This window comes from Hyperolius riggenbachi, chromosome 2 (assembly GCF_040937935.1).
Source record: "Hyperolius riggenbachi isolate aHypRig1 chromosome 2, aHypRig1.pri, whole genome shotgun sequence".
NCBI lineage: Eukaryota > Metazoa > Chordata > Amphibia > Anura > Hyperoliidae > Hyperolius > Hyperolius riggenbachi.
This window is the reverse complement of record NC_090647.1, coordinates 247,512,422-247,540,262: the sequence shown is the minus strand read 5'-3', so window position 1 is coordinate 247,540,262 and position 27,841 is coordinate 247,512,422. Positions and strand designations below refer to the sequence as shown.

Sequence of the window (27,841 nt, the reverse complement as noted above, 5' to 3'; positions counted from 1 at the left end):
GTTGCTGCGTTTTGGTGCGTTTCGGTTCGATGCGTTTCGGTTCGATGCACCCGGGAGCTTTTATTCGTCGGTAGCCGGCGCTTTCCTGTTGGGTGAATTAATAACTACCACCGCTAATTGCGTCGCACCGCAACATCTCGACGACACGCCGCAGGTCATAACGCGTGCTGGAGAACGGCTCCTGCATACGTTGTCTGATGTGAAAGAACCCTGAAGGGACACAGACTGCAACACAGATCAAACGGAGCTATCATCTCAAATTACACTGATTTATTGCCAGTCGATAAGGGAGAATTAGACTGCCTGTTATCTCTACAAACAGACAGTTTTACTTGTCTCCTATGCATATGTTCAAGTTCAGTTTAAGGGCTTGATTCACTAAACTGTGATAACTGACATCACGATCGTGCTAGTGTTATAATGAGCATAAACTTTTTCACGCAAAATCATGCATTTTCGCAAGCAAGCGGCCACATTTTTGCACGGAAGTTTGCGATTGCACGCAAAAAACGCTGCTGCGACCATGATATCAGTTATCACGGTTTAGTGAATCAAGCCCTAAGTGTGAACAGGGCCTAAATCATATATTCCAGTGTTGAGCGATTGCAGGAATTTCATAACATAGCTCTTTTATTAATCTCCCTGGTATACTATTTTTGTTTTGCGGCTCACTTTTAGTACTTGTATCTGATTATTGCTCACAAACGAGGAAAGATGGGAATTTCAAGCCTAAAGTGTTCATGGAATTGTATGAGTAACGTCCCAGCATTGGTGAATTTTACAATAAAAAGTCAGTCAGTGGTAGAACGTATCTGCATAAAATGCTAGTTACAAAACATAATCTAAATACGGTAATATAAGTGGTACATTTCAGGGATTTTCATCAGGGCTGTGTAGTCGGAGGAATTTTAGGGTACCTGGAATCAGTCATTGGTTTCATAAACTGAAGAGTCGGCTTATTTTTGTACCAACTCCACAGCACTGGTAAGTATTAGACTAATCAGTCAGAGCAATTGTGGGTACCTGGAGTCTGAGTTTTTATAAACTGAGGAGTCGGATGATTTTTGTACTGACTACACAGCCATGATTTTCATATACTGTACAATATTTCCCCCAATTTTTTTCCCAGCCGGGTGGCATGAAAAATTAGCTGGGTGGGGCAGGATGGGGAAATACATGGCCAGCGCTTCCATAGGGGCAAACTGGGCAATTGCCTAGGGCCTCCATTTGCAGTGCAGCTCTACCCTCACGTTGTTCCTGGCCATCTTTGCAGGGAGCAGATGGAGTGTAAGCTCTTCAGCAGGGTGTACTAAGTGGGGATGGACAGACATATGAAATTATAGCCTCTTGCGTTGTGCTGTTCCCTGCAAGAGCCGTTGCAGTTTAGCTTTAGTTACGGTGATCACAGCTGGCAGATGCTGCTGATCATCATTAATAGTGCAATTTTCCTCAGATTCAGTCTTTCTACGCACTTTTTATTTTCAGACTTTATAGAAAAATGTGCCACGTGTGGCACAAATCTATGTGAAACAATTCTTTGGTCAGCTGGAAAAGGAAAAAAAATTGATCCAAAAGTTGGAGTTTATGATCGAATCGGAATGTAAAACCTTCTCAAATCGTTCAGTTAATGGGAACTATTGATAATTGCCATTAGATTAGTTTTGATCATTCAAATGGCGTTGAAAGATCGAATCTGAAAGAAAAATTGTACTGTTAAATGGGTAACTTAAAACAAATGTGCAGAGAAGCCTTTTGTACTGTCACACTGTGATATATGCACTGCAGTACCATAGTGTGCCATTTCCATTGCACTCCTGGTATTTATTGTTCCTGACTGACAAAAATACTGTAAACCTAAGTGAATCCCAGGAATGCAAAGGATGAAGTGCACTATACAGTACTTATACACTATACAGATTATATTGCTGTGTACTGCCAGGCTGCAGCTAATGATTATCACCCCCAGCAGTCAGCACACATTTCAAACCTCCGTTCTCACACTCCCTGCTGCTGACTGGCTGGATGACAGAGAGCTGTAAGTGTCCCGCCCCTTTCATTATTATTCACTCCTCTGCACACAGGACTCGGGAGGACTGGTGAGCTGTAAGAGTCCCTCCCCTCTTTATTAGTATTCACCTCTGTTCCTGCCTCCTCTGCTCTCAGGAGCGAGAGCTGTGATTGTCCCACCCCTCTTAATTAGTATTCACTGCTCTGCCTGCGTCCTTTGCACATGCATGCTGCTAAGAGAGGGTGACAGGGAGCTGGGCAGGAGCCAGGATTAAGTGGGCGGAGCACCCAGCTAAAAGGGGCTTAGGGAGAACTAGAGAGAGAGATAGATATAGATACTCCTTCCATTTCTAAATGATCGTTTGAACAGTGCTCCGTGGGATGTTCAAGGCTTTGGAAATCTTTTTGTAGCCTAAGCCTGCTTTAAATGTCTCAATAACTTTATCCCTGACCTGTCTGGTGTGTTCTTTGGACTTCATGGTGTTGTTGCTCCCAATATTCTCTTAGGCAACCTCTGAGGTTGTCACAGAGCAGCTGTATTTGTACTGACATTAGATTAGACACAGGTGCACACTGTTTAGTCATTAGCACTCATCAGGCAATGTCTATGGGCAACTGACTGCACTCAGACCAAAGGGGGCTGAATAATTACGCACACCCCACTTTGCAGTTATTGATTTGTAAAAAATGTTTGGCATCCTGTATGCTTTTCGTTCCATGTCTCACATGTACACCACTTTGTATTGGTCTTTCATTTGGAATTCCAATAAAATTGATTCATGTTTGTGGCAGTAATGTGACAAAATGTGGAAAACTTCAAGGGGGCCGAATACTTTTGTGTGTGTGTGTGTGTGTGTGTGTGTGTGTGTGTACACACACACACACACACACACACACACACACACACACACACACACACACACACACACACACACACATATTTATTACCGTATTTTCCGGACTATAAGACACACTTTTTCTTCCCCAAAAGTGGGGGGAAGAGTCAGTGCGTCTTATAGTCCGAAGGTGCCCGCAGTAAGTGCCCTCTCTGTCCTCTTTAGCTAACGTTTGTCAATGGCTTCCATCTGGCCAGTGTCTCGTGTCCTTCAGTGTCTTACTGGCCCCTCTGTCACATCTGCCATCATGCCTGGTGTCCCCCTGTACCTCACCGGCCTCTTGGTCCCATCAGTCCTCCTAGTAAGTTAATTGCCGCTTACCGCTAATAAAATGATGTCCCGGGTGTAGAGACCCGGGACCTCCGTGCAGCCATTCAGCGCCTCGCTTGATCGTGCAGCCCCTATACTTCGCCAGCCCCCTTTGTCCCATCCGTCCTCCTAGTAAGTTACGAGTCCGATGTCCTGGGTGTAGAGACCCGAGATCTCTGTGCAGTCATTCAGCGGTTCGCTCGCTGAAGCCTCCAGACACTGTGCAGCCAATCAGTGGGAGCACTGCAAGTGAATCGCTGATCGTGATTGACCCATTGACAAAACCGCTGTCCCGCCTCCGAGACCAGCAGCTCCAGTCAGAATGCCAGGCTGCCGTGAATGACTTGCAGTGCTCCCACTGATTGGCTGCACAGCATCTGGAGGCTTCAGCGGGCGAGCGAACCGCTGAATGACTGCACAGAGATCGTGGGTCTCTACACCCGAGATGTCGGACTTGTAACTTGCTAGGAGGACTGATGGGACAGAGGAGGCTGGCGAAGTATAGGGGCTGCACAATCAAGCCATGTGCTGAATGGCTGCACGGAGGTCCCGGGGCTCTACACCCGAGACATCAGTTTATTAGCGGTAAGCGGCAATTAACTTACTAGGAAGACTGATGGGACAGAGGGGGCTGGCGAAGTATAAGGGCTGCACGATGCCTGGAGGATCCAGCGAGCGAGGCTGCATGGAGGTCCCTACACCCGGGGCATTGTTTTAGCAGCGGTAAGAAGATTAATTTATGAAGAGGACACAGGTGGCTGAAGGGACAGAGGGGGGCCAGTGAGGTACAGGGGGACACAGAGCACAGCTTCAAATAGAGTTCACTGATCACAGATCTGATCACACTGAACACACACAAGATCAGAGGGGGTCAGTGAGGCACAGGGGGACATAGGACACAGGGGAGCAGATTGGGATAGACTGATCTCAGAGGTACACATGAGGTCAAAGGGGACACATTAGGGCGCAGGGGACCAGTAAGACATGGGGCACTGACCAGAGGGGTGACGGGGGCAGATGGGACACTGGGGACACGGGGGCAGATAGGACACTGGAGACACAAAGGGGCAGATGGGACAGAGGTACACCGGTGAGACCCAATAATTGGGGGGGAAAACATCTACAAGACGCTCCTGGACCATAGACGCACCAGGTTTAGTATATTTTTCTTTTCTCTGGTTCTTGCCTTCTAAACCTTTGTGCGTCTTATAGTCCGAAAAATACGATATATATATATTTTTTTCCACCCATATACATACACCCTTGTGTAGCCACAGTAGACAGCACCCCTAACACTCTTTTCACAAGTCTAGGTCTGGATGTAAGTGGAAAGTGTTAACTGTATCATAGATTCTGTGCTTTTCTTTATGGTCATCTGCAGCTGCTGTCTATAGAAGCAGTATAATTGGAAATTGAATTTAGCCACATTTGAATTAGAATTGAAGACATTTCTCTTAACATTTGTGTTTTGTTCTGGCAGACCTCAGATGATCTTTTTAATGGAACCTTTACTACTGGTAAGATATTTATTTTGTTATGTGTATCTTGTAAAAGAAGTATGGAGTTACTCAGGTTAAAGGGGCACTATAGCAAAAATTAGGCTAGTGGCATAACCCTGGTAGCATGTACCTAATATTAAGAGCATAAGATAAGTATTTTTAAATGTCTGCTTGAGAGGTTTTAGACAGCATATGTTGTGATCCTGCTGCATCCTCTGCTGACTTGGGATGCAGTGCACTGTAAAAGAATGATTGCTTTTCTCATGTCTTTCAGCTGAAGACACTGGAATGCGGGGGGGGGGGTGGTCAGCGAGTGCTATAAAACATCAACAAATAAGCAAGATGAATGGCTTGGCTCCTTCTGCGTTGCAGTGCCATCTATGATGTTCCCCAGCACTCCCTGACCCCTACAGCTTGAGCACAGACAAAAGATAGGATAAATCAGTTGTAACAGGGAGGGGGGAGTGTGCGTATTTGTCAGATTGGCTTCAAAAAAACTACGGGCAGAATCTCTGCATTTGTTGTCAAAAAACCTTTCAACTCACATTAAGAGAAAAAAAAAAAAAAAAAAAAAAAAATGCTTAGTAACTGATGCTCCTAATATTAGGCGCATGCTACCACGTTACCCTAATAGCCTAGTTTTCACTATGGTGGTCCTTTAAGCTGCACAAATCTTAGCAACAGATCTATTGCATTTCTCTAACATTCAGTAAATAGTACATAAACAGTGGAAACAGAACTGTCATGACTATATTATACACAATCTGGCCTCTTTCCTTTCTGTGTTTTTCGCACAGTATTTTAGCAAGACACGCTCCTATGTATTACGCCTTTTGTTGCACATTGGAGTGATCATTTACAAAATCTAAGCTAGGCAGCTCGATTGACATCATGCACTAGCTCAGCATCTTTATTACATCCAAGATGGCGCTCTCCTTACCCTGAAAAATAGAAAAGTAAATTGCACTATTATAATTATTTTAACCTCTTGAGAACCATGGTGTTAAACCCCCCTAGTGACCAGGCTATTTTCTACTTAATTGGCCACTGCAGCTTTAAGGCCAAGCTGCAGGGCCGCACAACACAGCACACAAGTGATTCCCCACCCCCCCAACAGAGCTCTATGTTGGTGGGGTCTGATCGCCCCCTCTGTGTTTATTTCTTTTTTTTTTTAAAATAAATAATTATTAGTTTAATATTTATTTCCAAATTTTTTTTTTATTTTTTTTTATTACAACCCCTCCCCCCCAGCCAGCCAATCACGGTGATCGGCTGTCATAGGCTTCTGCCTATGAGAGCCGATTGCTCTCTTGTCCCCCAGGGGGTCAGCCGTGCTCCGCTCCGCCCACCAAGCAGGAGATGCGCGCACAGCCTGCGTGCGGTCTCCTGCAAACTGCTGCCGCCACAGCCACGCCTATTGGCATGACGAGGTTGGCAAGCAGTTAAATTTGAATTAGAAATGAAGACATTTCATTCAATGAAAATTCATTTCTATGTTAGTAAAATTGCAATGACATGCAAATAATGCTAACGAATGACAGATATCAGTGACTTATGTAGATACTACTAAATGATAAACATACCGTATTTTTCAGACTATAAGACGCACTTTTTATCTCCCAAAAGTGGGGAGAAAAAGTCCCTGTGTCTTATAGTCCAAATACAATGAGTACCAGACTTCCGAATGCCCACCAATATGAACCGCAAACCTGCCACGATGGGGACTTCCTGCATCATCCTCTGCTCCCCCAGTGAACAGTAATTGGCAGCGACACATATCTCAACTGGCCGCAGGCCACTGTCAATAACTGTTCACCGGGGGAGAGGAGGAGGACGAGAGGATAAATACGGGGACAAATGGGAGACACGGGCAGAAACGGAGGACATGGGCACACAGGGCTGTGGATTAGGTACATAAATCACCCGTTTCTTCAGTTTATGAAAACTCCAACTCCAGGTACCCAAAATTGCTCCTACTACACAGAGCCTTGCATGGCTAGGGAGTCATACTCCGACTCTTCAGTTTATAAAACCACCGACTCCAGGTAAATAAAAATTGCTCTAAACTCCGACACCACAGCCTTGGGCACAAAGGGACACAGAGCAGGACACGGGGAAACAAGTGGGACAATAGATAACACAGAGGTGGACACATTGAGAACACAGAACGGCACAGAGTTGGACACATGGGGGATACAAAGGGGCACAGAGGTGGACACAAGAGAAACAGAGGACACAGGGAGACAAGATGTACAAGGGGGGCATAATAATTGGGGGTAGAACAACCACAAGAGGCCCCTGCACCCTGGACACAGTGTTTTTTGTCGTCTAAACTTAGGTGCATCTTATGGTCAGGAGCATCTTATAGTCCAAAATATATGGTAATGACCCCACCAAATAACAAGAACCTGGCATCAGATGTTGCATGTCCCTTGCCACGTGAGCAGGGAATTGCATCTGTACATTTTTGGAATGGGAGTAAGAGGCTTGAATCAAACAAAATAAATAGGATTAGTGCACATCGTCCCCTGATTCAATGCATGTGACCCTAAACTAATGCGGATCACATGCACTTTGTGACATTAAAAAGGCAGGTTGATTGTTACCAAGCAGAGGAGTCTGCCTTGTCTGTGGCATGCGTGACTATACAGAATCATGTTATGCAAGTCACATATGGATTTTAATTTAATGCTAGTGATTGTACAGCGATTGCAATTTTTATTTAGAAATTTCATATGCTCTTTTGTTCTGGGTAGTAAAATAGTTTTTGTACAGTGATTTGAAAAGCAATTTTGCAGAGATGCTTTACTGTGTATTGTATCACCTCCATTGACTTTAATTAGCATAGTGTTTTTGGAATCGCTGACGATTCAGATGGCGTGGCTGAAACAGCTCCTGCGGGCCTTAGGCCTTAACCCCCTTGGAGTTATGAATCTTTCCAGATTTTAGGGTCTATAAGCGGTGCAATTTTTTTGCATGCTTTTAAATCCTAAAACCTGGAAAAAAAATCATGCTGCTAGCAGCAGCCCAGCACTCACTGGGATCCAGCGCTGCAGTTTTCTCTCCATCCTCCGGGTGGTGCTGTAATCCCATAGTGAGATTGCCGGCTGTCGTCATGACTACAGACGTCAATGTCACCAGGGGGGAAGCAGAGCCTTGGAGAAGAGGAAGAATAGCGGCCAACGTCAGGATCTCCCAGGAGGTGAGTTAAAATGCCCACGGCGCAATTGCTCTGCATAGACTTCCTGGCCACTACCATGAGTTCAGCTCGGGATAGCCAATCCTAGCTTGTTTTTTCCACCCCGAGCTGAACTCGTGATTACCACTAAGTAGGTTAATATCCCTCTGTTTTGGAACTGTCAGTGTTTTCTTGCTAAATCGCACAAGAAAGCCAAACGTGGATTATAAGTTTTGCCCATGATTTTGGGGAGTGAGTGGGATGAAGCCTACAAGAGGATGTGTCTAACACAGAATTCATTTCTACATGCTACAATAAAAATCACAAATCATACTTTTTTTTTTTTTTTTTAATGGCATTACATAATAAGTGTTCGATGTGAAATCATTGTTATACTAATGAACATAGCAAATTATGTACAACACACGATCAATAATATATATAATTTTTTTTTTTAATTTACAGGCTGTGGACCATCTTTTGCGCAAAATAGCTCTTATTCTGGCAATGAGAGCTCTCTTGCTTGTCCATTGGAAGCTTCAGTTTCTGAGCATATGAGGACATTTATCAACAGACATAACAAGACTTTTTGTTTTGAAGACACTAGAGAGCTATCCCAGAATGACACAGTACTGAATGGGCCTCTCCAATCCACACAAATGGATGATTCAGTCGAAGACGGCCTTGGCTATTTCTATCCAGATATGGTAGAAAGCTTTCAAAGGCTGTTGGAATTTCCATGGAAAAAACGGGCAGCTGACAGTATTATCCACCACTACAAGCGTCAGATTTTGAAATCTCATAAATCCACGCTGGATATGAAAAGAAAAATGTGTAGGCCTACTAATGCGAAGACTATGCCTCCAAATACTCTGTGCCAGTTCAAACTTGTAAACAGACCTCAGCCGTACAATTACGGATCAGACACCAGCATGGAAGGTATTTTCACAGCCTTGGACTATTCTCCTACCAAACACAAAAGTACAATTGGTGAAATTGGGTCCCCCCGTAACAAAGGAGGCAGTAGGCTTTCAGAGATGGCATGCTCCCCTGTAAAAATATACTCTCATTCTGTGCTTCACTCTATACACAGCCCAAAGGTCAAGCTAAAGACAGTTGGTGATAAAGTTCATCCTAGGACCCTAGCTTTGGACAGGCTCTTCATTTACAAAGGCAAATTACAAACTGATGAAGTGAATACTTTCTCTGGCATCAACCCTTTTAAGCAGCTTCCAAACCAAGTGACGAGTAGCAAAACAAGTTTGCATTCCACCATCCCAGAAGACTACAGCCCCAGAAAATATGATATGCCATTAAGCCCTGATATTGGCAGGATGACTGCTTTAAACAAAACTTTTATTAAATCGAACCACACAGAATTTCAAGAGACGGACTTCCGGCACAGGGAACAAAAACCGTATAGGCAAACTTCTGACACAGCATTTTCTCTCACCAGGAGCAGATCTTTTTCTGGATTTCCTTCAATACACTACTCAAACAGCAATTCCAAATCAAAGTGCAATGTCTATGCAAGGAACAACACTTTGGACAAAACGTTCACATACCAGAATCCTGTGGAAATGGATCGTGTGAATTCTTTCTCACCTAGAGAAAAATATAATAAATTGCTTGTAAAAGTGACAGGTAGCCCATCTGGAAGACTATCGCTCTCTGCACCCTCTTCACCATACAGGCAAGAAAAATGCAGAAGAAAGCTAAAACTGGAGCACACTTTTACCAATCAACACTCTGAGAAAATTGAGGACAAGATCTCCAGCATTAGAGAACAAAAGGGGCATTTAAACATGTCTCCAAGAAGAAGGTCTTTCTCTACATCTCCTGCATCGCGTAGCGTAAATAGCAATTCAGGATCTCTTTACTGTGGATATGATGAAACCACAAACCTGAAAAGGAGAATTGCCTATTTGAAAATGAAAGGTGGGAATAATTCCCAACTTGGAGACGTTAGTAAGTTTTCGAGGCTGGTGTATCCCCTAACCAGAAGTTACTCAGCTTCTACATTACCTGGAAGTCCTAATGTCACATTGCAAATACCCTTTGAAGGTGCTTCTAGAATTGAATTACACAATCGTCCCAATCGAAATAGTTTATCTTTTAATGCTAAAGTTCAATCATCAGACTTGGTTTGTTCTCTTGTTAATTCACCAGGATCACAGAGAGCTAAAAGACAAGGAAGTTCTATTGTGCCGTCCTCCCCATTTAAGAGACACAAGAGTTTTGATAAAACTTTTGTGATTGATCAAGCGACAAACAAGCGTTTTTTGTTGTAGCTGGAAATTACTGTTCATCTTTCTAAACCAAATGCAGTAAGTTACTTTCTCTTGACTTTAAGATGTTTTTAATGTGCATATGCTTATGTCAATCTATAGTAGATGACCTTAACACACCTACCTGCACGGTTCTATTTTGAACACTGTGAAATAGCTGGGTTTTACTTAGTGTAAGAAAGTTAGTTTGCCAGTAGTGCTGGCAACGGTTTGTCTGGGGTTTTTTTCCTCAAAAATTATCTAACTGAAGGGCTAATGAAAGGAGCGCAATTTGGAGCCGTTAATTGGCGACTTCCACCTGAAGTCATCAGTACGACTCCCTGCCGCGCATGTTACCCGTCATCGTGCTGCTGTGAAAATCCTGCATATGTGTGGTTCTCTAACCCTGATTTTTTTTTTTTTTTTTTTTATAGCACGGACCTTCCCTTTAACTACTTTCGTCTTTTGGACGTTGCTATTACGTCCAAAAGGCTGCTGCGCGTTCCCGTGTTGCCGCTCGTTAGCCTGGTGATCAATGAATGGGAACCGTTCCCATCCATTGATCTAAGTCCCCGTAAGAAAGACAGACGGCTGGAAAAAAAATGTTTCCCGTCTTCCCTTCACTTCCTTTTAAGCAAGAGGGCTCGCTTACAGGACTAAAAAAAAAAAAAGACTGGCCAAATAGTAAAACTACATCTACATACTTTTTTTTTTTTATAAATACAATTTATTACATTTAAAATTAACTGTTTATCCCCCACACTCCCCAAAAATATGTGAAGAGGGAATATTACTATTTTTTAAATTATAAGCTTGTAAATAGTGATGGATGCAATACTGTAAAAATGCACCTTTAGTGCTAAATAAAATATTGGCAACATACATTGTGATATAATTTAAATTGTGTAATAACCTGGACAAATGGGCAAATAAAATACTTGGGTTTTAATTATGGTAGCATTATTTTAAAGCTATATTGGACGAAAACTGAGATTTTTTTTTATTTTTTTTTCCCATTAACCTTTTAAATGCATTTAGAAAAAAATAATTCTTAGCAAAATGTACCACCCAAGGAAAGCCTTATTAGTGGCGGAAAAAACAAGATAGATTAATTCATTGTGATAAGTAGTGATCAAGTTATTGGCGAATGAATAGGAGGTGAAAATTGCTTGGATGCATAAGGTGAAAAACGACTGAAGGCTGAAGTGGTTAATTTAAAGTGAAATTCCACTTTAAACCATTACTGTAAGGGTCCATTCACACTTTTTTAGAAACCGCTAGCGGTTTGCTTTGAGCGGGCATCGCGTGATTCCCACTCAAGGCAAACAGCTAGCGGGTTTTAAAAACCGCTAGCACATGTAACACTATGGCAGTGTTCTCATGTTAACCGCAAACATGTTACATGCAGTGGTTTGCCAGTGATTCCGGAGCGATCGCGATTAGCATGTATTGAACTGCTAATCGCGATCGCTCCCAAACCGATAGTGTCCAGTGATATTTTTTTTTCCGTATTAATTGTGGAAAAATCACTCCCGCAAAACGCTAGCAATAATCGCTAGGCGTTTTGCTGTTTTAGGTGTGAACGGGCCCTTAGCATACATAGGAGCTGAATAAAGAGAGCTTTGAACATATTGTACCCATAGCATTATAAATAGAAATTACAATATCTAGCTAACCCATTGTATCGGTTGCTGCATCAAATTCAGGTTACTACCTACGGGAGGGAGCAGGACAGACAGGCGGCCTGGCGTGCAGCGGGCGGGCATGCGCGGTGAATGTGTGGTGACGGGAGGATGAGTGGGAAGGGGGAGGGGTTTAAACACAGACCTAGAGCCTGTTTTTAAACGAGCTTAGGTCTACTAGTATAATATAATAGTCTCTTTAAAAAAAATGTCTTTCTGAAATGTCTTTGTATAATATTTTTCTCTTGCTCTTATTATAGGAAGTTGATATTGTGATGTTGATAATAAAAATATTTTTCTCTTGCTCTTATTATAGGAAGTTGATATTGTGAGAAGATGCCAAAAACACTTTCTGCTGAGAAGATGTTCCTTGTTCCCTGTCAGGTTTCTAATTTAACATGGAAAAGAAGAAGTTGTAGCATGCTAGTTATGTAAAAAAAAAACTAAGTTTGTGGCTTTTATACAAGATCACTCAGTGTTTTAAACAATGTAGGAAGAGCACTTGGACTGTACAGTAACTTTACTGAAGTGATATGAACAAAGATGGCCACTAACGAAAAATCGTTCGAGCGATCAGATAATTCTGATCAGGAGAAAAATCTTTCAGTACACCATCAACAAAGCAATCTTTGCTTCCTATCTATCACCACCAACAAGAAAATCCAAATTTTGGTTTGACCAAAATCCAATCTAACTACTATATTTATAATCGTTCGTAATTGATTGTGCCCATGAATGGAGATTATTTACAACCAATCCTGGTTAGAATTTCTGATCTCTTGAACGATTTTTTTTTGCCAGAAATTGGACTGTTAGTGGCCACCTTAAATAAGATGTATTCTGTTGACTTTTACCACTGCTTTCACGTACAGTTCAGTGGTATATGTTGCAGCTATTTTACCTGTTGTAGCGTAAGTGCTTTTATAAGTGTTGTGTGTTAAATGAAGCAAGAGTTTGCAAAGTATGCGTGTATGTTAGCAAGTTTTAAAGCTTGAATAGTAACTCGCTCGTTTTTTGTTTTAGTAAGATCCCACTTAGATAGTCAGAACATGCTCTGTTTTAAAACAAGATTGTGGTAGGTGTTGTGAGGTTGTTTTGTTTATTTTATCCTTTTCAGTGTAAATTGCAGTAAAAATATAGTACTTCCCTTTCGTGCTGGATGCTTCATACACAAAGGAATATTCCTGTTTGTGTTTCGTCTGAACTCAGTGATGCTGTGTTATTGCTCTTGATTACTTTGGTTTGCTAGGCTAAAGATGACCAAACATCAGGCGACTTGGCGGCCGATCGACCATCCGATTCATTTATTAACGGATGAAAATCTGTGGCACCAAGTGCATGCCCAATTGACGATGCAACCAATTTTGGGCCAAAATTGGTCACATAAATCATTTGCACATGCTAATGAGGTCCAACTCGTTTGATTGTTGCGACCGTAATGGTGAGCAATATCAGGATGAGCAACGGACGTGACGAAACCCCCTGCGCCATTTCCCCAGTGTATAAATGTAAATGTATTCATCTGTACGTTTATACATTACCTGTCCTGTGTCTTCCATCTTCCGTATCCACCGCTTTTCCATTAGCCCCATGCATGGCGCCGGTGCATAGCACTTAGCAAGTGTGTGTTGTCAGACGTGCGCCACGCTGGCGACGTGTATAGGGCTAATGGAAGTGCAGCAGATTCTGAAGACAGACGAGCACCATAGCACAGAACAGATAATAAATAAATACACACGGGGGGTACATTTATTCAATAGGGAATGGGCAGCTGACAGATCTCTCTTCGATTACTGAGCAAAACAGATGGTGGGTGGGTAGGAAGCTTCTGAAGCCCCTAGGCGTTGCATTGAATTTCCAAAAGCATGGCTAAATTGTGCTGATAGAAACAAGGCCTTACTCAATAAAGGTATCCTCTAAAACAGGTGTAGACCAAGGACAAATCCCAGATCTAGGTAGACAGGGCTCCTTAGAATAATTTCAGGTTCCTAAGGTTGAGGGTTTTCTTTGCTTGCTGTTAGTGGCCTCCTACACATTTCTTGCTGTGTCCTAAGTTATCTATTATCCACTTCTGATTTAAAGCAAACCTAAGCGCCCACTCTGTCTTTCGCTCCGTCTCTTCTCCTTTTCCTTTCCCCAGCTTAGAACAGTGATGATGGAATGGCACATCGATTTATGTAAATGATTGCAGCTGTGTTACCTTCTGGTCACTTCACATTTATTTTGTTTTCTTGCATTAACAACTGCACAAGTTGTCGAGACCAAAATGATCAAACTGAGAGGAAGCATGCTGTCTACATTTACTGATTTCTCTCTAATTATTAGGATATTGTACATAAAACCATTTTGTATATGGATTGTTTAATCTTCTAGTTATTAAAATTATCCTTTTCAAATGAGTGTGTTTTACTTGAAAACACACACACACACACACACTTTCAATATTTTGGAAAAGTTTTTTTTGTATTTCAGTAATTCACCTTTAGAACAGGGATGTCAAACCAGTGCTATGAGGGCAGAGGTCCTCGCACCTTTTTGAGAATTCATAAAAAGTGATCAGCACCCACGGCTTCAAGATGACAACAGACTGGAGTGCTAAGACCATCCGACCTTGAGTACCTCTTGGACGGCAACAAACATTCCAAAAAGTTGGTCAGCACCTCCAGAAAAAAATAGCTCTTTTAGATTAAAACATAGCTCTTTTATTCAAAAAAGTCTAAAATCCATAAAAGTAGATGGACATCATATGGGGCTGAGTTCCAGCGACAGCCCGCTGTTTCAGACCTCTCAGGCTGGACAGTCCATCTACTTTTATGGATTTTAGACTTTTTTTTGAATAAAAGAGCTATGTTTTAATCTAAAAGAGCTATTTTTTTCTGGAGGTGCTGACCAACTTTTTGGAACACACATTTTTGACACCGCTCAATTTAACTGATGGATCAGAATCAGGAAAGGTGTGGTCTATCGGGTAGAACACATTCCTCTCTTTCTCAGTCCATCCTAAACACTGGCATGGATCTGGCCCTCCAGGCCTGGAGTTTTACACCTGTGCCTTAGAAGGTGAAACTAATATGTGAAAAGGAACACTTTGCATGTGTTTTGGATTAGCTGATTAGAGTCTGACACTCTAAACCTAGAACAGTGTTTCTCAAACCTGTCCTTGTGACTCCCCAATGGGACATGTTTTAAAGGCAACCTCATCCATGCACAGGTGAGGTAATTAGTGTCTCAGCTACATGGAATCCACCTAGCTGAGACACTAATTACTGCATAGGTGAGATGTCCTGCAAAACATACAGCGTTGGGGAGTCACAAGGACAGGTTTGAGAAATGCTGGCCTAAATGCTCTGAGATTTTGATTTTGGGGTTTTCATAAGCTGTAAGCCATAATTGTCGAAAATTAAACAAAGCCTGAAAATATCTTGCTTTTTATGTAATGAGTCTATTTCATATATTAGTTTCACTTTTTAAGTTGAATTACTGAAATAAATGGACTATTGCAAGATATTCTAATTGTATTCACATTCTATTCACAAGTGGATCTAAAAGCTTGCAAAAAAAAATTGCATCGCTTTTAGACCCTAAAATCCTGAAAGAGTCATAACGCCAAGGGGGTTAACTACCTCTGGATTTTCACAAAACATGCTCTGTTGGGGATACTTGAGAAACCATGATCTAGCCCACCATAAGCTTCATCAACAAAAGAGAACCAAACTAAAATACAATTACAGTGCTGCATAACATGCATGTTAACATGTGCAGTAAAAGCATACTTTGTACTGAATGCTTTACTGTATGTATCACATCCAACATGTCCCCTCCATTGCATTTTGATCCTGCTTTTGCAGGATGTGCAACATAATTCCCCCCCACTGTGTGCATAACCCGACTAATTCTTTTTTAGATACTTTTTTTTAAATTATTATTTTGCTGCCTAAAAGAGCAGACCGATCAAGCTTGGCTATTTCTGACTGAGCCCGAGTGTAGAGCCGCTACTGCATCTGCGCAGAGAAGGTGAATATTTACATGCCTGTTGGATGGGGGCTACTAGCATTGCCACTGTGGGACTGAGGACAAGTATCCCCCAGACCCGAGGTAAGTATCCCCTAGAGTGTTTTTTGTTGTTTGTTTTGTTACAGGTTTTTTTTTTGTTTTGTTTTTTAAGTGGTCTGAAACTCAGCATTTCTTTTTTTGCTCTAAAAGATTGCCTACAGCTTTTAAAGCAACGATCACACACACACAAAATTGTAGCAGAACGGCATTCAAACAGTTAAACACAGCACTTTGTCCTGCTATGAAAAGCTCCTTGATCCTGAGATAGCAGTATATTTTGTTTATATTCCTAACCTGTTACATTGTGTGTAACAACTGAAATGGATGTCTCTTTGTTTCAAGCATGCACACAGTTCAGAACAGCTCACTAGAAGATTTTAATACATAATAAAAATCAGCTTGAGTAACATGCAATGGCAGCTTTCAGAGCAGATAAAATGTATTTTAGGAACTTGTAATTTGTAAACAGACAATACTACTTGTGCAAACGAAAGGATGTCCCGCTACATCTTGGTTTGGGTATAAAAGTTTCAGGACATCCTTCTTTTGCTGACTGAATTGAGACTACATGATCCCTGCTCCCTTTGGTCATGTATTGGAGGTTGTAGCGATCCTCTCCTCTCTCTAATATTACTTGTGCACAAAAGCAAATATGGTAACTATGGGTAATAAAAAGTAGGAAAACACTTTTTTTTTTTTATTATTATTTATTGAATGTTATGTCAGAGTTTCAGACCACTTTAAAGGGAACCCGAGGTATTTGTAAATCATGCCAGTTGTGTGGCAGCCCTGTTGATCTTCTGGCATAAGTAGTGTCTGGTCTTACTGGATTAGCCATATGCTTGTTCCAGGGTTTTGACTCAGAGGCAGCTGAGTCCGAGTACCTGATCTGCTGCATGCTTACTCAAGGTCTATAACTAAATGCATTAGCGACACAAGGATCAAGAGGACAGCCAGGCAACTGGTATTGTTTAAAAGGAGATAAATATAACCGCCTCCATATCCCTCTCACCTCAGGTTCCCTTTATGTTCCAGAATGAGTATGCAGAACAGGTGGGTGCTGTGACTAAAATGTGAGCACACTAGCTGCGTGTGATTCCGATGCGACTTAAGTCGGAAAGTTCAGCGGGCAACAAACATGGCAGCCCGTCTCTCTCTCTCTGCAAGGTTTCTTAAAGAGACTAATTTAAAAGAAGTGCCCCTGGGGGGTACTTACCTCGGGGAGTGGGAGGAAGCCTCTGGATCTTATCAAGGCTTTCCATGTCCTCCGTCCCATGGTGGTCTCGCTGGGCCCCTTCGAAGCCACAGCCGACAATTTGTCAAGCTATGGCGCAGGCGTAGTAGCTTTGCAATATTTACCTTCCCTGGCTCCAGTGCAGGCGCAGCAGTGGCTCTCGGCTGGGGATCAGGCAGAAATAGCTGATCCCAGTCGGATCTGCTCTACTGCGCAGGCATGGCCGTTGTTCGGAGGGGCCCAATGAGACCACTGTGGGACGGAGGAATACGAGGAAAGCCTCAATAGGATCCACAGGCTTTCCACCAGTTTTATTTCTAAACCTGAAGCTAGTCGACGTCTATCCAAATTCTAGAAATATGTGGTGACATGTCGCCGGGATCCATGGGCAGGAAACAAAGCAATGAGCCACACAGGAAAATATTACAGGGGGTAGACTGCACTACCATATTTTATTTTTAAAGGTCCAGGTTTGCAAAGAGGAAAGAACTGTAAACATTGACAGCCACTAGGTATGGGATATGTTAATATCACAGCATTGAATCTCATCCCATATGAGCCTGGTAACAGAAGTTTGGTGTTAACGCTGGCTTTCTAACAAGTCTAAACAGTATAAGCAGACAGGCGCCAAAAGGATAAAATATTCTAAAACGTTTAAAATGAGAGGAGGCATGTAAATAAATTGTTGTTACTTTTGAATATACACAATACTCACGTGTGTCTGCTTGGAGGGGGTAAGTCCACCTCTGCCTCTCATTTTAAACATTTTAGAATATTTTACCCGTTTGGCGCCTGTCTGCTTATATAGTTCCTGAGTCCACCCTTGGTGGAGGGGTGTTGCCCCTTTTTTCCTATCTACAGAGAGCGACTAATCTCCTCACCTGCTGATACAGTGGTTACCTAGGTGGTAACCCATGTTTGTGAGTAGTGATGCTCATCCAAGCTAGGATATCCGAGATACTCGGATATCCTAGCTCTTTTATTTACTATTCGAGCTCGAATACCATTAGCTATCCGGCTGTGATATCCGAGCACATTCGGATAGCAATCAGCTATCCGGAGATATCCGAGCTCTAATACGGAGCTCGGATAGCGTCATCAGCGGGTGACGTCACCTCGAGTCCTCACAAGCGAATCAGAGGGCTCCCTGCCCTCTGACTGCAGCCAATCACAGAGGGGGAGCCTGGCCAAGCCCCCCTCTATAAATAGCGGGCGCCATGTTGCCTCACTCGTCCTGCTTGTGACTTACTGACTGACTGTACTGAGAGACTGCTCCAGTGCGTTTTGTCTGTGCAAGTAGTGCATTTATTGTTCAATACACCAAGCGTTTTTACACTCCAACACTTGATATTCACCTGTATTGCTTTGTATTGTAGATAGATTGTATTTTAGGCAGTTTAGTTTGTGTGATTAGGGACTAGGGAGGGATACTGTCACTGGTGCTGCTGCAGCAGATAGGCCCTGTGCCTAGGCAAGGCAGCCTGCCCTGCTCTGTGCTCTAGTCTCTAGTTACCTGTGCTCTCACCTGTCCTACTTTACTGTACTACTTCTGTGTTAGATTATTGTACTATTTTGTAGTTAGCAAGGCCCAGCTTTACTGCTGTACCTGTCCTGTATCTGCTCTATGTAATCTAGTCACACCTGTTCTATTGTTTAGCTAGATTCTTTTATTGTTTAGTTAGTACTGTAGCGTACTCTAGTCTGTGTATAGGGACCGTCCGACACCGCGTTACCTAGGGTCTTTGTGTGCGCAGTGCACGTCTGCGCTGTCCGCACCCTCTCGTTAGTGCTACGCCTGTCCTATTGTTCATATTACTTGTATTGTGTATTCGCTGAATTGTACTGTACTGTAGTCTGTGTATAGGGACACCGTCAGTCAGCGTCAGCTAGGGTCTTTGTGTGCGCACTGCGTACTCTCTCGTTAGCGCTACACCGATCTCTGCTGTAGAGTATACCTGTCTGTCACACACCCACCAGTCCCACCCCATTAAAGAACCCCACTTGCCCCACCCGCCTTTATATACATAACTTTTTTTTTTCATTTGTATAATCTTAAAAATATACGATGTCTAGCACTGGCTGCCGCGGTTTGGGCAGGGGCAGCAAGAGCATCGGCAAAAGAGGTCGTGGCAGCCGCACCACCACCATGCGCAGTTCTGTGTCTGCACCAGTGGCTATTCCGCCACTGGCCGTGGACGCCTTGGCCGCCCAACAGCTGGGAGTCACGCTGCAGAGACACAGCAGCAGCGTGTGGCGCAGATGTTCCTCCCACCGCCAGGTCGTAGCCGTCCTATTGAGGAGAAGGACGCAGACTCTATGGTGGATGAGCAGGCCACCATTAGCTCTGGAACCGAGTCCTCCACCCCCGCCACCACTCCTGTTCGCAAGAGCAGCAGCAGCCGCCCAGCACTGCCTGGGGAGGAGTGCAGTTCTCCAGCCCCAGCGGGCAACACCAGCACCCTGTCACTCAGCACCTTCTTATCCCCAAGCACAGTGAGGGTATGGAGTGCTGTTGCGGCAGAATTGGAGGAGGAAGAAATGCTGATGGGCACTTTGGGGGATGATGCTTTGGACAGTCAGACAGTGGTGAGTGTCCATCAGCCCACGTATGCAGAAGGGGAGTTTGTGGGGTCATCCCAGCAGGACATGTTTGCGGAGGGGGAGGATGATGATGACAGGGTGAAGGACAGAGAATGGGTGGCTGATCCTGGGGATGTCATCAGCTCTGAGGAGTAGGAGGAGGATGCGTCTGCGGGCCTTGCTAGAAGGATCAGCATCGCAGACATAGGCAGGATCAGAAGTGGGCGTGGTATGCAAGCCACACAGCGTGCTGATCCGGAGAGTTCTGCCAGTGCCACCAGCCGCACCAAGAAACCCCCCCAACCACCACAGGGAGACCAGCGGCAGCAGCACCTTCGAGCCGAAGGGGAAACTTCACCTCCCCAATTTGGAATTTTTTCAGCCTGCCATATGTGGATTGCAAGTATGCCACCTGCAACCATTGCCGCCAGCAGCTCAGCAGAGGGAAGGACCCCTCTGCGTATGGCACCACCTCTCTGGTGACCCATCTGGCAGGGAAACACTTTCATGAGCATGACGAGTTCATGAAGTTGAAGGAAGCTGGCAGTGGCAGACCCGCCACCACTGCGAAGCTGTGGGCAGCATCCACCCGCCCTCCTCCACCTCCAGCAGCACCAGCAGGAGTGCGTCAGAAACGCACTGCTCCTCCTCCCTCTGCAACTGCTGCCGCCGACACTGAGGCCTGTTCTGGCAGCCAGTCCTCAGTGGCCTCCTCTGCTCCCTCCAGTGATTCCCGTGCCAGCAAAAGGCGTTGCCAGACCCTGCTCAGCGACACCTTCCAGGGGGTGGTCAGGGTTCTGCCTCCCAGCAGCTGTTGCGTGCGTCAGCTGAACGGCTTGCTGGCACGGGCCATGTGCTCCCAACTCCTGCCTTATTCCCTTGTGCAGGAGGGGAGCGACATGCGTGCGCTCCTGATGTGTGCAGCCCCCGATTGGCCAATCCCCAGCCACCATTTTTTTGCACGCACGGCCATCCCTGCACTTCACCACTCTGTGATGGCCAATGTCGGGAGAGGGCTGGATCACGCGGTGGGTCAACGGGTCCTCCTCACCATGGACTCGTGGAGCAGCCAGTTTGGGACAGGCCGCTATCTGTCCTTCACCACGCATTGGGTCAGCTTGGTGGAAGGGGGTGAGGAGGGGGGAGCAGCATCGGGCACTGTCAGAGCAGCAGCAGCAGCAAAAACGCAGTGGGTGGTGCCACCATGCAGGGTCAGCGGAATTGCAGCAGGTTCCTCTGATCCGCTTCCATCCTCCGGCACACCAGCCCAAACCCCCGCCTCAGCAGCAGCGTGAAGCCCCGCCACTGCCAAGCGCTGCTGGAATTGGTCAGCCTGGGGAAGACCAAACTGACGGCGAACCATGTCCTGGCCAAACTCCGAGAGCAGGAGAGGAATTGGCTGACCCCCAGAGGCCTCAGAGTCAGAGAGGTGGTGTCCGACAATGGGGCAAACCTGGTTGCTGCAATCAGCAGGGGAGACCTGACCCACATCCCCTGCCTGGCGCACGTCCTGAACCTGGTAGTCCAAAAGTTCCTGCGGACCTACCAGGGGATGGACCGACTCCTTGAGGCGGCAAGGAAGGTTGTGCGTCATTTCCGGCACTCGGCTGCAGCCGTAGTGAGCCTGGAAGAGGTGCAGAAGGAGCTGCACCTGCCACAGCACCGGCTCATGATCGATGTTCCAACTCGCTAGAACTCCACCCTGGCGATGTTGGAGCGTCTGGTTGAACAGAGGCAGGCTGCCAGCCAGTACGTTGCACGAGCAACAGTTGCCCTCATCACTGCAACTGGGCGTGCCGCCACCAACCCTCCCGTCCATCATCTCCACGGAGGACTGGGGGCACATGCAGCAGGTGTGCTCAGTGCTGGCACCCTTCCTGCAGGCCACCAACATGGTATGCAGGGACAATGCAATGGTGTGCGAGTGGGTCCCCATGGTGTGTGTGCTGGACAGGGCCCTGTATGCACTGCTGGAAGAGGGAGCGGCAGCCTTGGACCAGCAGGAGCTGCAGGCAGGTTTACAGGCCACATCTGAGGAGGAGGGCTTGGAGTTGGTGGAGGTCCCTGACCTTGCTGCTGATGAGGGGGAGCAGCAGAGCGCAGCTGGAGTGGTGCGGGGGTGGAGAGAGGATGAGGTGGAGGAGGCAGAGGATGAGGAGGACAGCACTGTCTGCTCTGGGGCTGCCGATGATGTGCCAGCAGACGTGGCCAAACTCTTCCCAAGGGCAGCGCACATGCTGAGGTGCCTGCGCAAGGACCCAAGGGTCATCCAGATGAAGAAGAGGGAGGACATCTGGATCTGCATGATGCTGGACCCACGTCTGAAGGGGAAGCTCAGCCAGTTCCTGCCTTCAGGAGGAGGCCGTGCGCAACAAATGAGGGATTTGCAGCTGTCCCTTGTTGAGGGCTTGGAGGAAGCCTCCCCTCAGCCATCCACCCCAACTGTCCAGCCAGCACAGAGGCAGCAGCAGGTGCCTGCATCCACCAGCAGCAAGCACACGTGCACCACAGACCTGCTGTCTCTGACCAACGAGCTCTACATGAGTGTAGAGCTGCCAGGGACTAGAGAGGAGGTGCCTGCAGCAGCATCCTTCTCCAGTCACAGACAGCACTTGACCCGCATGGTGGCTGACTACATGGGGTCCTTCAGCGGGCTTGACAGCGTTGCCCCTGTTGATCCCATGGAGTATTGGGTCAAGCACCTGCCGATCTGGAGCGAGCTTGCGCAGTACGCCTTGGAAGTGCTCTCCTGCCCCCCTTCCAGCGTACTGTCAGAGCGTTGCTTCAGTGCAGCCGGTGGAGTCGTCACTGAGAAGCGATCTCGTCTGTCTCACAAGTCTGTGGACAGACTGACGTTTCTCAAAATGAACCAGGCTTGGGTGGAAGGCGAATTCCTGGCCCCTGTTGTCGGCGAGAGGGGGACATGAAGTGGCACATAGCCACACACACAATACACCTGCTGCTGCTGTATTTCTTCCTGCTGTCTGTGTCTCCACTGCCAGGGAACACATTAAAAGGTGCTGCTGCCCATGCGCCACCAGCTATTTACGCTCAAAAATAGCTGCATTATTTTGAAAAAAAAATGTAAATTATTTTAGAGGTGTCCGGGTTGAAAACTGTGCTGTCCCAATTGTGTATTGGACACAATGTGGGCTTCACGACCGCTGTCTGGAACCTCATGGTGTTTATTTACGGCCCTGGTACCACTGCTAGGACCCAGGGCCTATTATGCCTCGCTGCCTGCCTCCTGCCTGCTGCCAGTCTGCCACACACTCATCCTCCTCACGCTGCCTGCTGCTGTATTTCCTCCTGCTGTCTGTATGTTTCCACTGCCAGGGAACACATTACAAGGTGCTGCTGCCCATGCGCCACCAGCTATTTACGCTCACAAATAGCTGCATTACTTTGAAAAAAATATATATATTTTAGAGGTGTCCGGGTTGAAAACTGTGCTGTCCCAATTGTGTATTGGACACAATGTGGGCTTCACGGCCGCTGTCTGGTACCTCATGATGTTCATTTACAGCCCAGGTACCACCGCTAGGAACCAGGGCCTATTATGTCAGTCACATCACACTGCCTGACACACACTACTCCTCCTCCTGTAGCTGCATTGAGCTTCTGCTGTCTGTGTGCTGCTACCACTGCCAGGGAGAACAGAAGAACTATTTTCTGCTGCCACCCACTCTCCTACCAGCTATTACCACACTACAATAGCTGCAACTACTTCCTCCTCCTGCTGATGTCTGTGTTTTACCACCGCCAGGGTACACAGAAAAAGGCACTGTGGCTTGCAATGTGCCACTAGTACCTATTATGCCATCGACACAAATATAACTATGGTGTTATTAAAATAAAATATTTCCACAAATGAAGTAAAAAAAAAATATTACAAAAGAAAGGAAAACCAAGACACATAATATAATGATAGAGAAGAAGAGGAAGAGGAGGAAGGAGAAGGAGAAGGAGAAGAAGACTTACAACCATTTTGGACACACCTTCTCATGCAAACACTTTTCATGAAGTTAATTTACTATTTTTGATACCTTTTTTATATCTACTACATCACCACATAACCACTTGATGTTTTTCTTCATAAAAAAGGTGGTTTCATGCATCATTGACCTCCAATACAAGTTTTAAAAGCTATTTAAGGCCAGCTCGAATATTTTACTCGAATACAGACTCGGATAGTAACGTTGGATATCCGAGTTCAAATCGGATATTCGATTAACTTGAATATCGAACTTCGAGTGAATTCGGATAGTTCACTATCCGAATTCGACCAAACTCGAATAGGATAATGAGGTATCCGATCAACAATTGTGAGTGTAAATACATACTTACCTTTCATAACCACTTACCAGTACATACTACACTATATATTGGGCTCTCGGTGTCTCCATTCTGTAAGTCTAAACAGATCTTTCACATCTATGAAAGGATAGTTGACCCTCTTTGCTAGCCAGGTTACTGATGGCAGAAGACAGGAGCAAATTATTACAATATGCTTATCTCCAGTTGTTCTAAGACTAGGGACCTAGACAAAGCTCTGTTGAAGCTTGAAGACCACCACCCTAAGAACCATGTAAGTTTGACATTTTACAAGATATTTCTATATCCTGTTTGAGAAGAGGCAAGTATTTTAAATATGATATGGTAAACTCCATTTTCAGTGCATCTCTCTGAAGCACGGTATGAGAACGCTTCTATAACAATTTATTGCAATGATACATAACCAAAAAGGTGCTACACAAACTCCAACCACAGATTCTGGCAAAGAGTTGGGGTGTCATGAACAAATAGGCATGCTCTTCCATAGCCTTCCCAAGTCTTCTGATTGACTGATTGCACAACGGCTACTGGTAGATATTTTTTTTTCTCTAGTAATTTAGTCCCTTCTATTAGAGATCAATGACCTGGACAGCTGAACTATGCAAATGCTATGTAGATCGACAATCTGCTTGGTAATGAGCATCTCACAGCAACTGAATGGTGGTATTTGTCAACCACAGTTGCAGATGTCCAGGCATGGTTACAAATGGTACAGTTAAGCCATCATGGAGAAATGCATGTAATGTCTTGAGGGTAGCTCAAGATGTGCAAGAATGGATCAGGCATTATGCTACATGCGTGTCCCCAGAAATTTGTTCGTGTGCATGTTTTTTAATTCCGTTTGCATATTTATTTACATCCATGCATTTCCAAGTGCATTTGTATAAGAAAGAAGTGTACTACTCCAATGTATTTTTTGGGGAAAAACATTAAATGTGAAAAGTCCATTGATTTACATAGGCTGTCTATTCTAAAACATTTCTGCATTGCAGACAAATGCACAAAGTGTAAAAAAAGAGACCTCAGACTGACCACTGTGAAATGTAAAAATAGGAGATGTGTGTGCTGTGCTGAAAATGAACCTCAGCAGGACTTCACAGTATTACGACTCTTGGGAAGGTGACATGCAATTTAAATTACCTGTGAGTGTGGGTTTGATTTCAGGTGTGGATCAAGTGACCTTGTTAACAAAAATCTACAGGACAGAAGCCCAATATGGTGTAGTATGTTTTGACAATGGAAGAAAGTAAATTTGTAGTAAACGATGTACTCACAAACCCAGGTTGCCTGATAGCAACCACCGTGTTTGTGGGGAACACCCATCCCACAAGGTAAGTAGACAGTCTCTTTGGGGACGGGTCTCTCTCTAAAAATGAGTGACTAATGTTTTGTCTCTCCAGAGGAGGGTAACATAATTGCAGATACAGGAGTAAGAGGTGCCCAATGGAGTATAAAATGATTAAAAGCAAACAAACCAAAAAGTTGCTAGTAGAATATCAGGAATATTGCTGATATTCTACTAATAGTCGCTGAATAATGCATAAGGTAGAATATCTATAAACTTACTGCTTTACCTACTCTTCATCTCGCATAAACCCTCTACCTTCTTACCTACTCCTATCACTAACCTACCCCTATCTACACCGAATATTACCCCCACCACCACCTATGGCTAATACTATTAGTGCCTACACAATCAATCGATTCCGGACTCTACCCTTGCACGAATAATCTTCAGAGTTTATTGTAATAATGTATGCGGTTATACAGCAGACAAAAAAGCACTTTCACTTGAGTCAGCGATTTCAGTGAACGACATATTCGTTCCCTAAGGCCACAATTGGACGTGATGGATACGTCAACAATCGAGCACTTTCACTGTGAACTGAAATCGCTGACTCTGAAGATTATTCGTGCAAGGGTTGAGTCCGGAATCGATTGATTGTGTATGGACTGAATTATGATTGGAGGCTTGATGGACCTCCTACGATGACCTGTGACTCCCGAGATTAACAGAGTGATTCCTGAGGTCTGTGGACAACCCTCGTTGTGTTTGTTAATACTATTAGTGCCAATGTAAGGTTCAGGTACATTATACCCAGTCTGCCCCTCTGCTGCAATCTACACCAATATTTGTCCCTCTGCTGCTATTTGTGTCACCTTTCTGGTGGCGCCCAGGGCAAATTGTCCACTAGGTGCCACTATGGCCACAATTAACATTTTAATTTGCTGCTTTGTCCAGAGCCTTCACTCTACCCAGGTAAGTATAAAACCTGAAGTGAGTTTCCTTGCTTTCAGGTTTTGCTTTAAAGGGAAGGTCCAAGCAAAAAAAAAAATGAGTTTCACTTACCTGGGGCTTCTACCAGCCCCATGTAGCCGTCCTGTGCCCTTGTAGTCACTCACTGCTGCTCCAGTCCCCCGCTGGCAGCTTTCTGACCTCGGAGGTCAGGGCCACATTGCATACATTTTTACGCATTCCAGCTAGTGCAGGAACAAAAATTTACGCGTTGCACCACCAACGCGTAAAAATGTATGTGTTAATGTTCCTGCACTAGCGGGAACGTGTAAAAATGTACGCAATTCGGCCCTGACCTCCGAGGTCAGAAAGCTGCCAGTGGGGGACTGGAGCAGCAGTGAGTGACTACGAGGGCACAGGATGGCTGCATGGGGCTGGTAGAAGCCCCAGGTAAGTGAAACTCATTTTTTTTTTTTTTGCTTGGACCTTCCCTTTAAGCTTCACAAAGACATCCGCCATTAATAAATAGACCTGTAGTTATGTTTACCATGAGCAGCGGTATGTATCGAGCTGTAAAGTTATTGACGCTTTAAAAATAAGTTCCATATTCTCTTCCACTCACTCCATTAATATAAACTGCCAAAGTCACCATGCGTAAAAGAACTCTTAATTATTTAATTTCCAAAAACAATTATAGGCAGCAGCAATGTGGCCACTAAACAATATTTGAAAGGACGAAGTAACAAAAGTGAATACGTTATTGCTATGGATTCCAAGCACATATGCTTGGTTACTTTAATAAGATAATGCAAATAGTATTGACCTTTGTCTGTTCTGTAGCATTACTCAAATGTTTAACAGTACATTAGGATTAATTACTGGTAAATATGCATGTCCTGACTCTTGCACAATCGGTTAATAAATACCTTTGAGGCATAACATACACAGTATACATTTTATTGGGAAAGTTTACACTTGCACTTCAAAGCACTGAACATGATTACACCTGTTTATCCAGAGTTCTGTTTGGTAAGTCACATACTATAATATCTCATTTGACCAGTCATCTTCATTCTCTTCTGTGGTGACATTTTTTCTTGTCTTTTGTAATGAGGGGTAAATTCTGACAGGGTCATCGTGGATCAAATCCTCTTCAGCTTGACATTCTGCTGTGAGCTCTTCGCTGTTCAGATATATGCTGGGTCTAGACAAAATCTTGCCATTTACACTGACTGGCTTGTCTTCCATATTTTGATGCTTAATTGGCTTTGGTTTCTTCCTTCTATTTTTCCCAGGTCTTTTGGGGCTGAGATCTAGTGATGCATAGCATGTCTGCTCCTCAGGTTCCAGCTAGTGGTAAACAAAATAAAAATTCATTTCACTTAAACACACTTATTGTCAGTTACCATAACAATAATTTTAGCTACCAACAGCCCAAATACTAACTCCAACTGGTTCTAACCTCATTAATTCTAGTCAAAGTAACTAATGCAGACATCTAAATCATATCCATGCTTTCATTCACAGATTACACACTACACAGCCAGCACTCTGGAAGCACACTT

At 44.5% G+C, this 27,841-nt stretch overlaps 2 protein-coding genes across 4 annotated transcripts in view; one reads left to right on the top strand and one right to left on the bottom strand.

Annotated features, from left to right (window-relative positions):
* The window catches only part of LOC137546234 (uncharacterized), a 32,684-nt gene extending 18,450 nt beyond the window's left edge, over window positions 1-14,234 (top strand). For both annotated transcript variants that reach the window (XM_068268464.1, XM_068268465.1), the window contains exons 7-9: window positions 4,693-4,729; window positions 8,355-10,216; window positions 12,155-14,234. In XM_068268464.1, the coding sequence (XP_068124565.1) occupies window positions 4,693-4,729; window positions 8,355-10,180 (1,863 nt within the window). In that variant the 3' untranslated portion in view covers window positions 10,181-10,216; window positions 12,155-14,234. The remainder of the gene's footprint in view (window positions 1-4,692; window positions 4,730-8,354; window positions 10,217-12,154) is intronic.
* A 12,852-nt stretch (window positions 14,235-27,086) lies between these two features.
* Window positions 27,087-27,841, bottom strand: part of TRAT1 (T cell receptor associated transmembrane adaptor 1) — a 44,434-nt gene continuing 43,679 nt past the window's right edge. The window contains exon 6 of one of the 2 annotated variants that reach the window (XM_068265326.1): window positions 27,087-27,626. In XM_068265326.1, the coding sequence (XP_068121427.1) occupies window positions 27,318-27,626 (309 nt within the window). In that variant the 3' untranslated portion in view covers window positions 27,087-27,317. The remainder of the gene's footprint in view (window positions 27,627-27,841) is intronic. The other variant, XM_068265327.1, reaches the window with a different exon arrangement.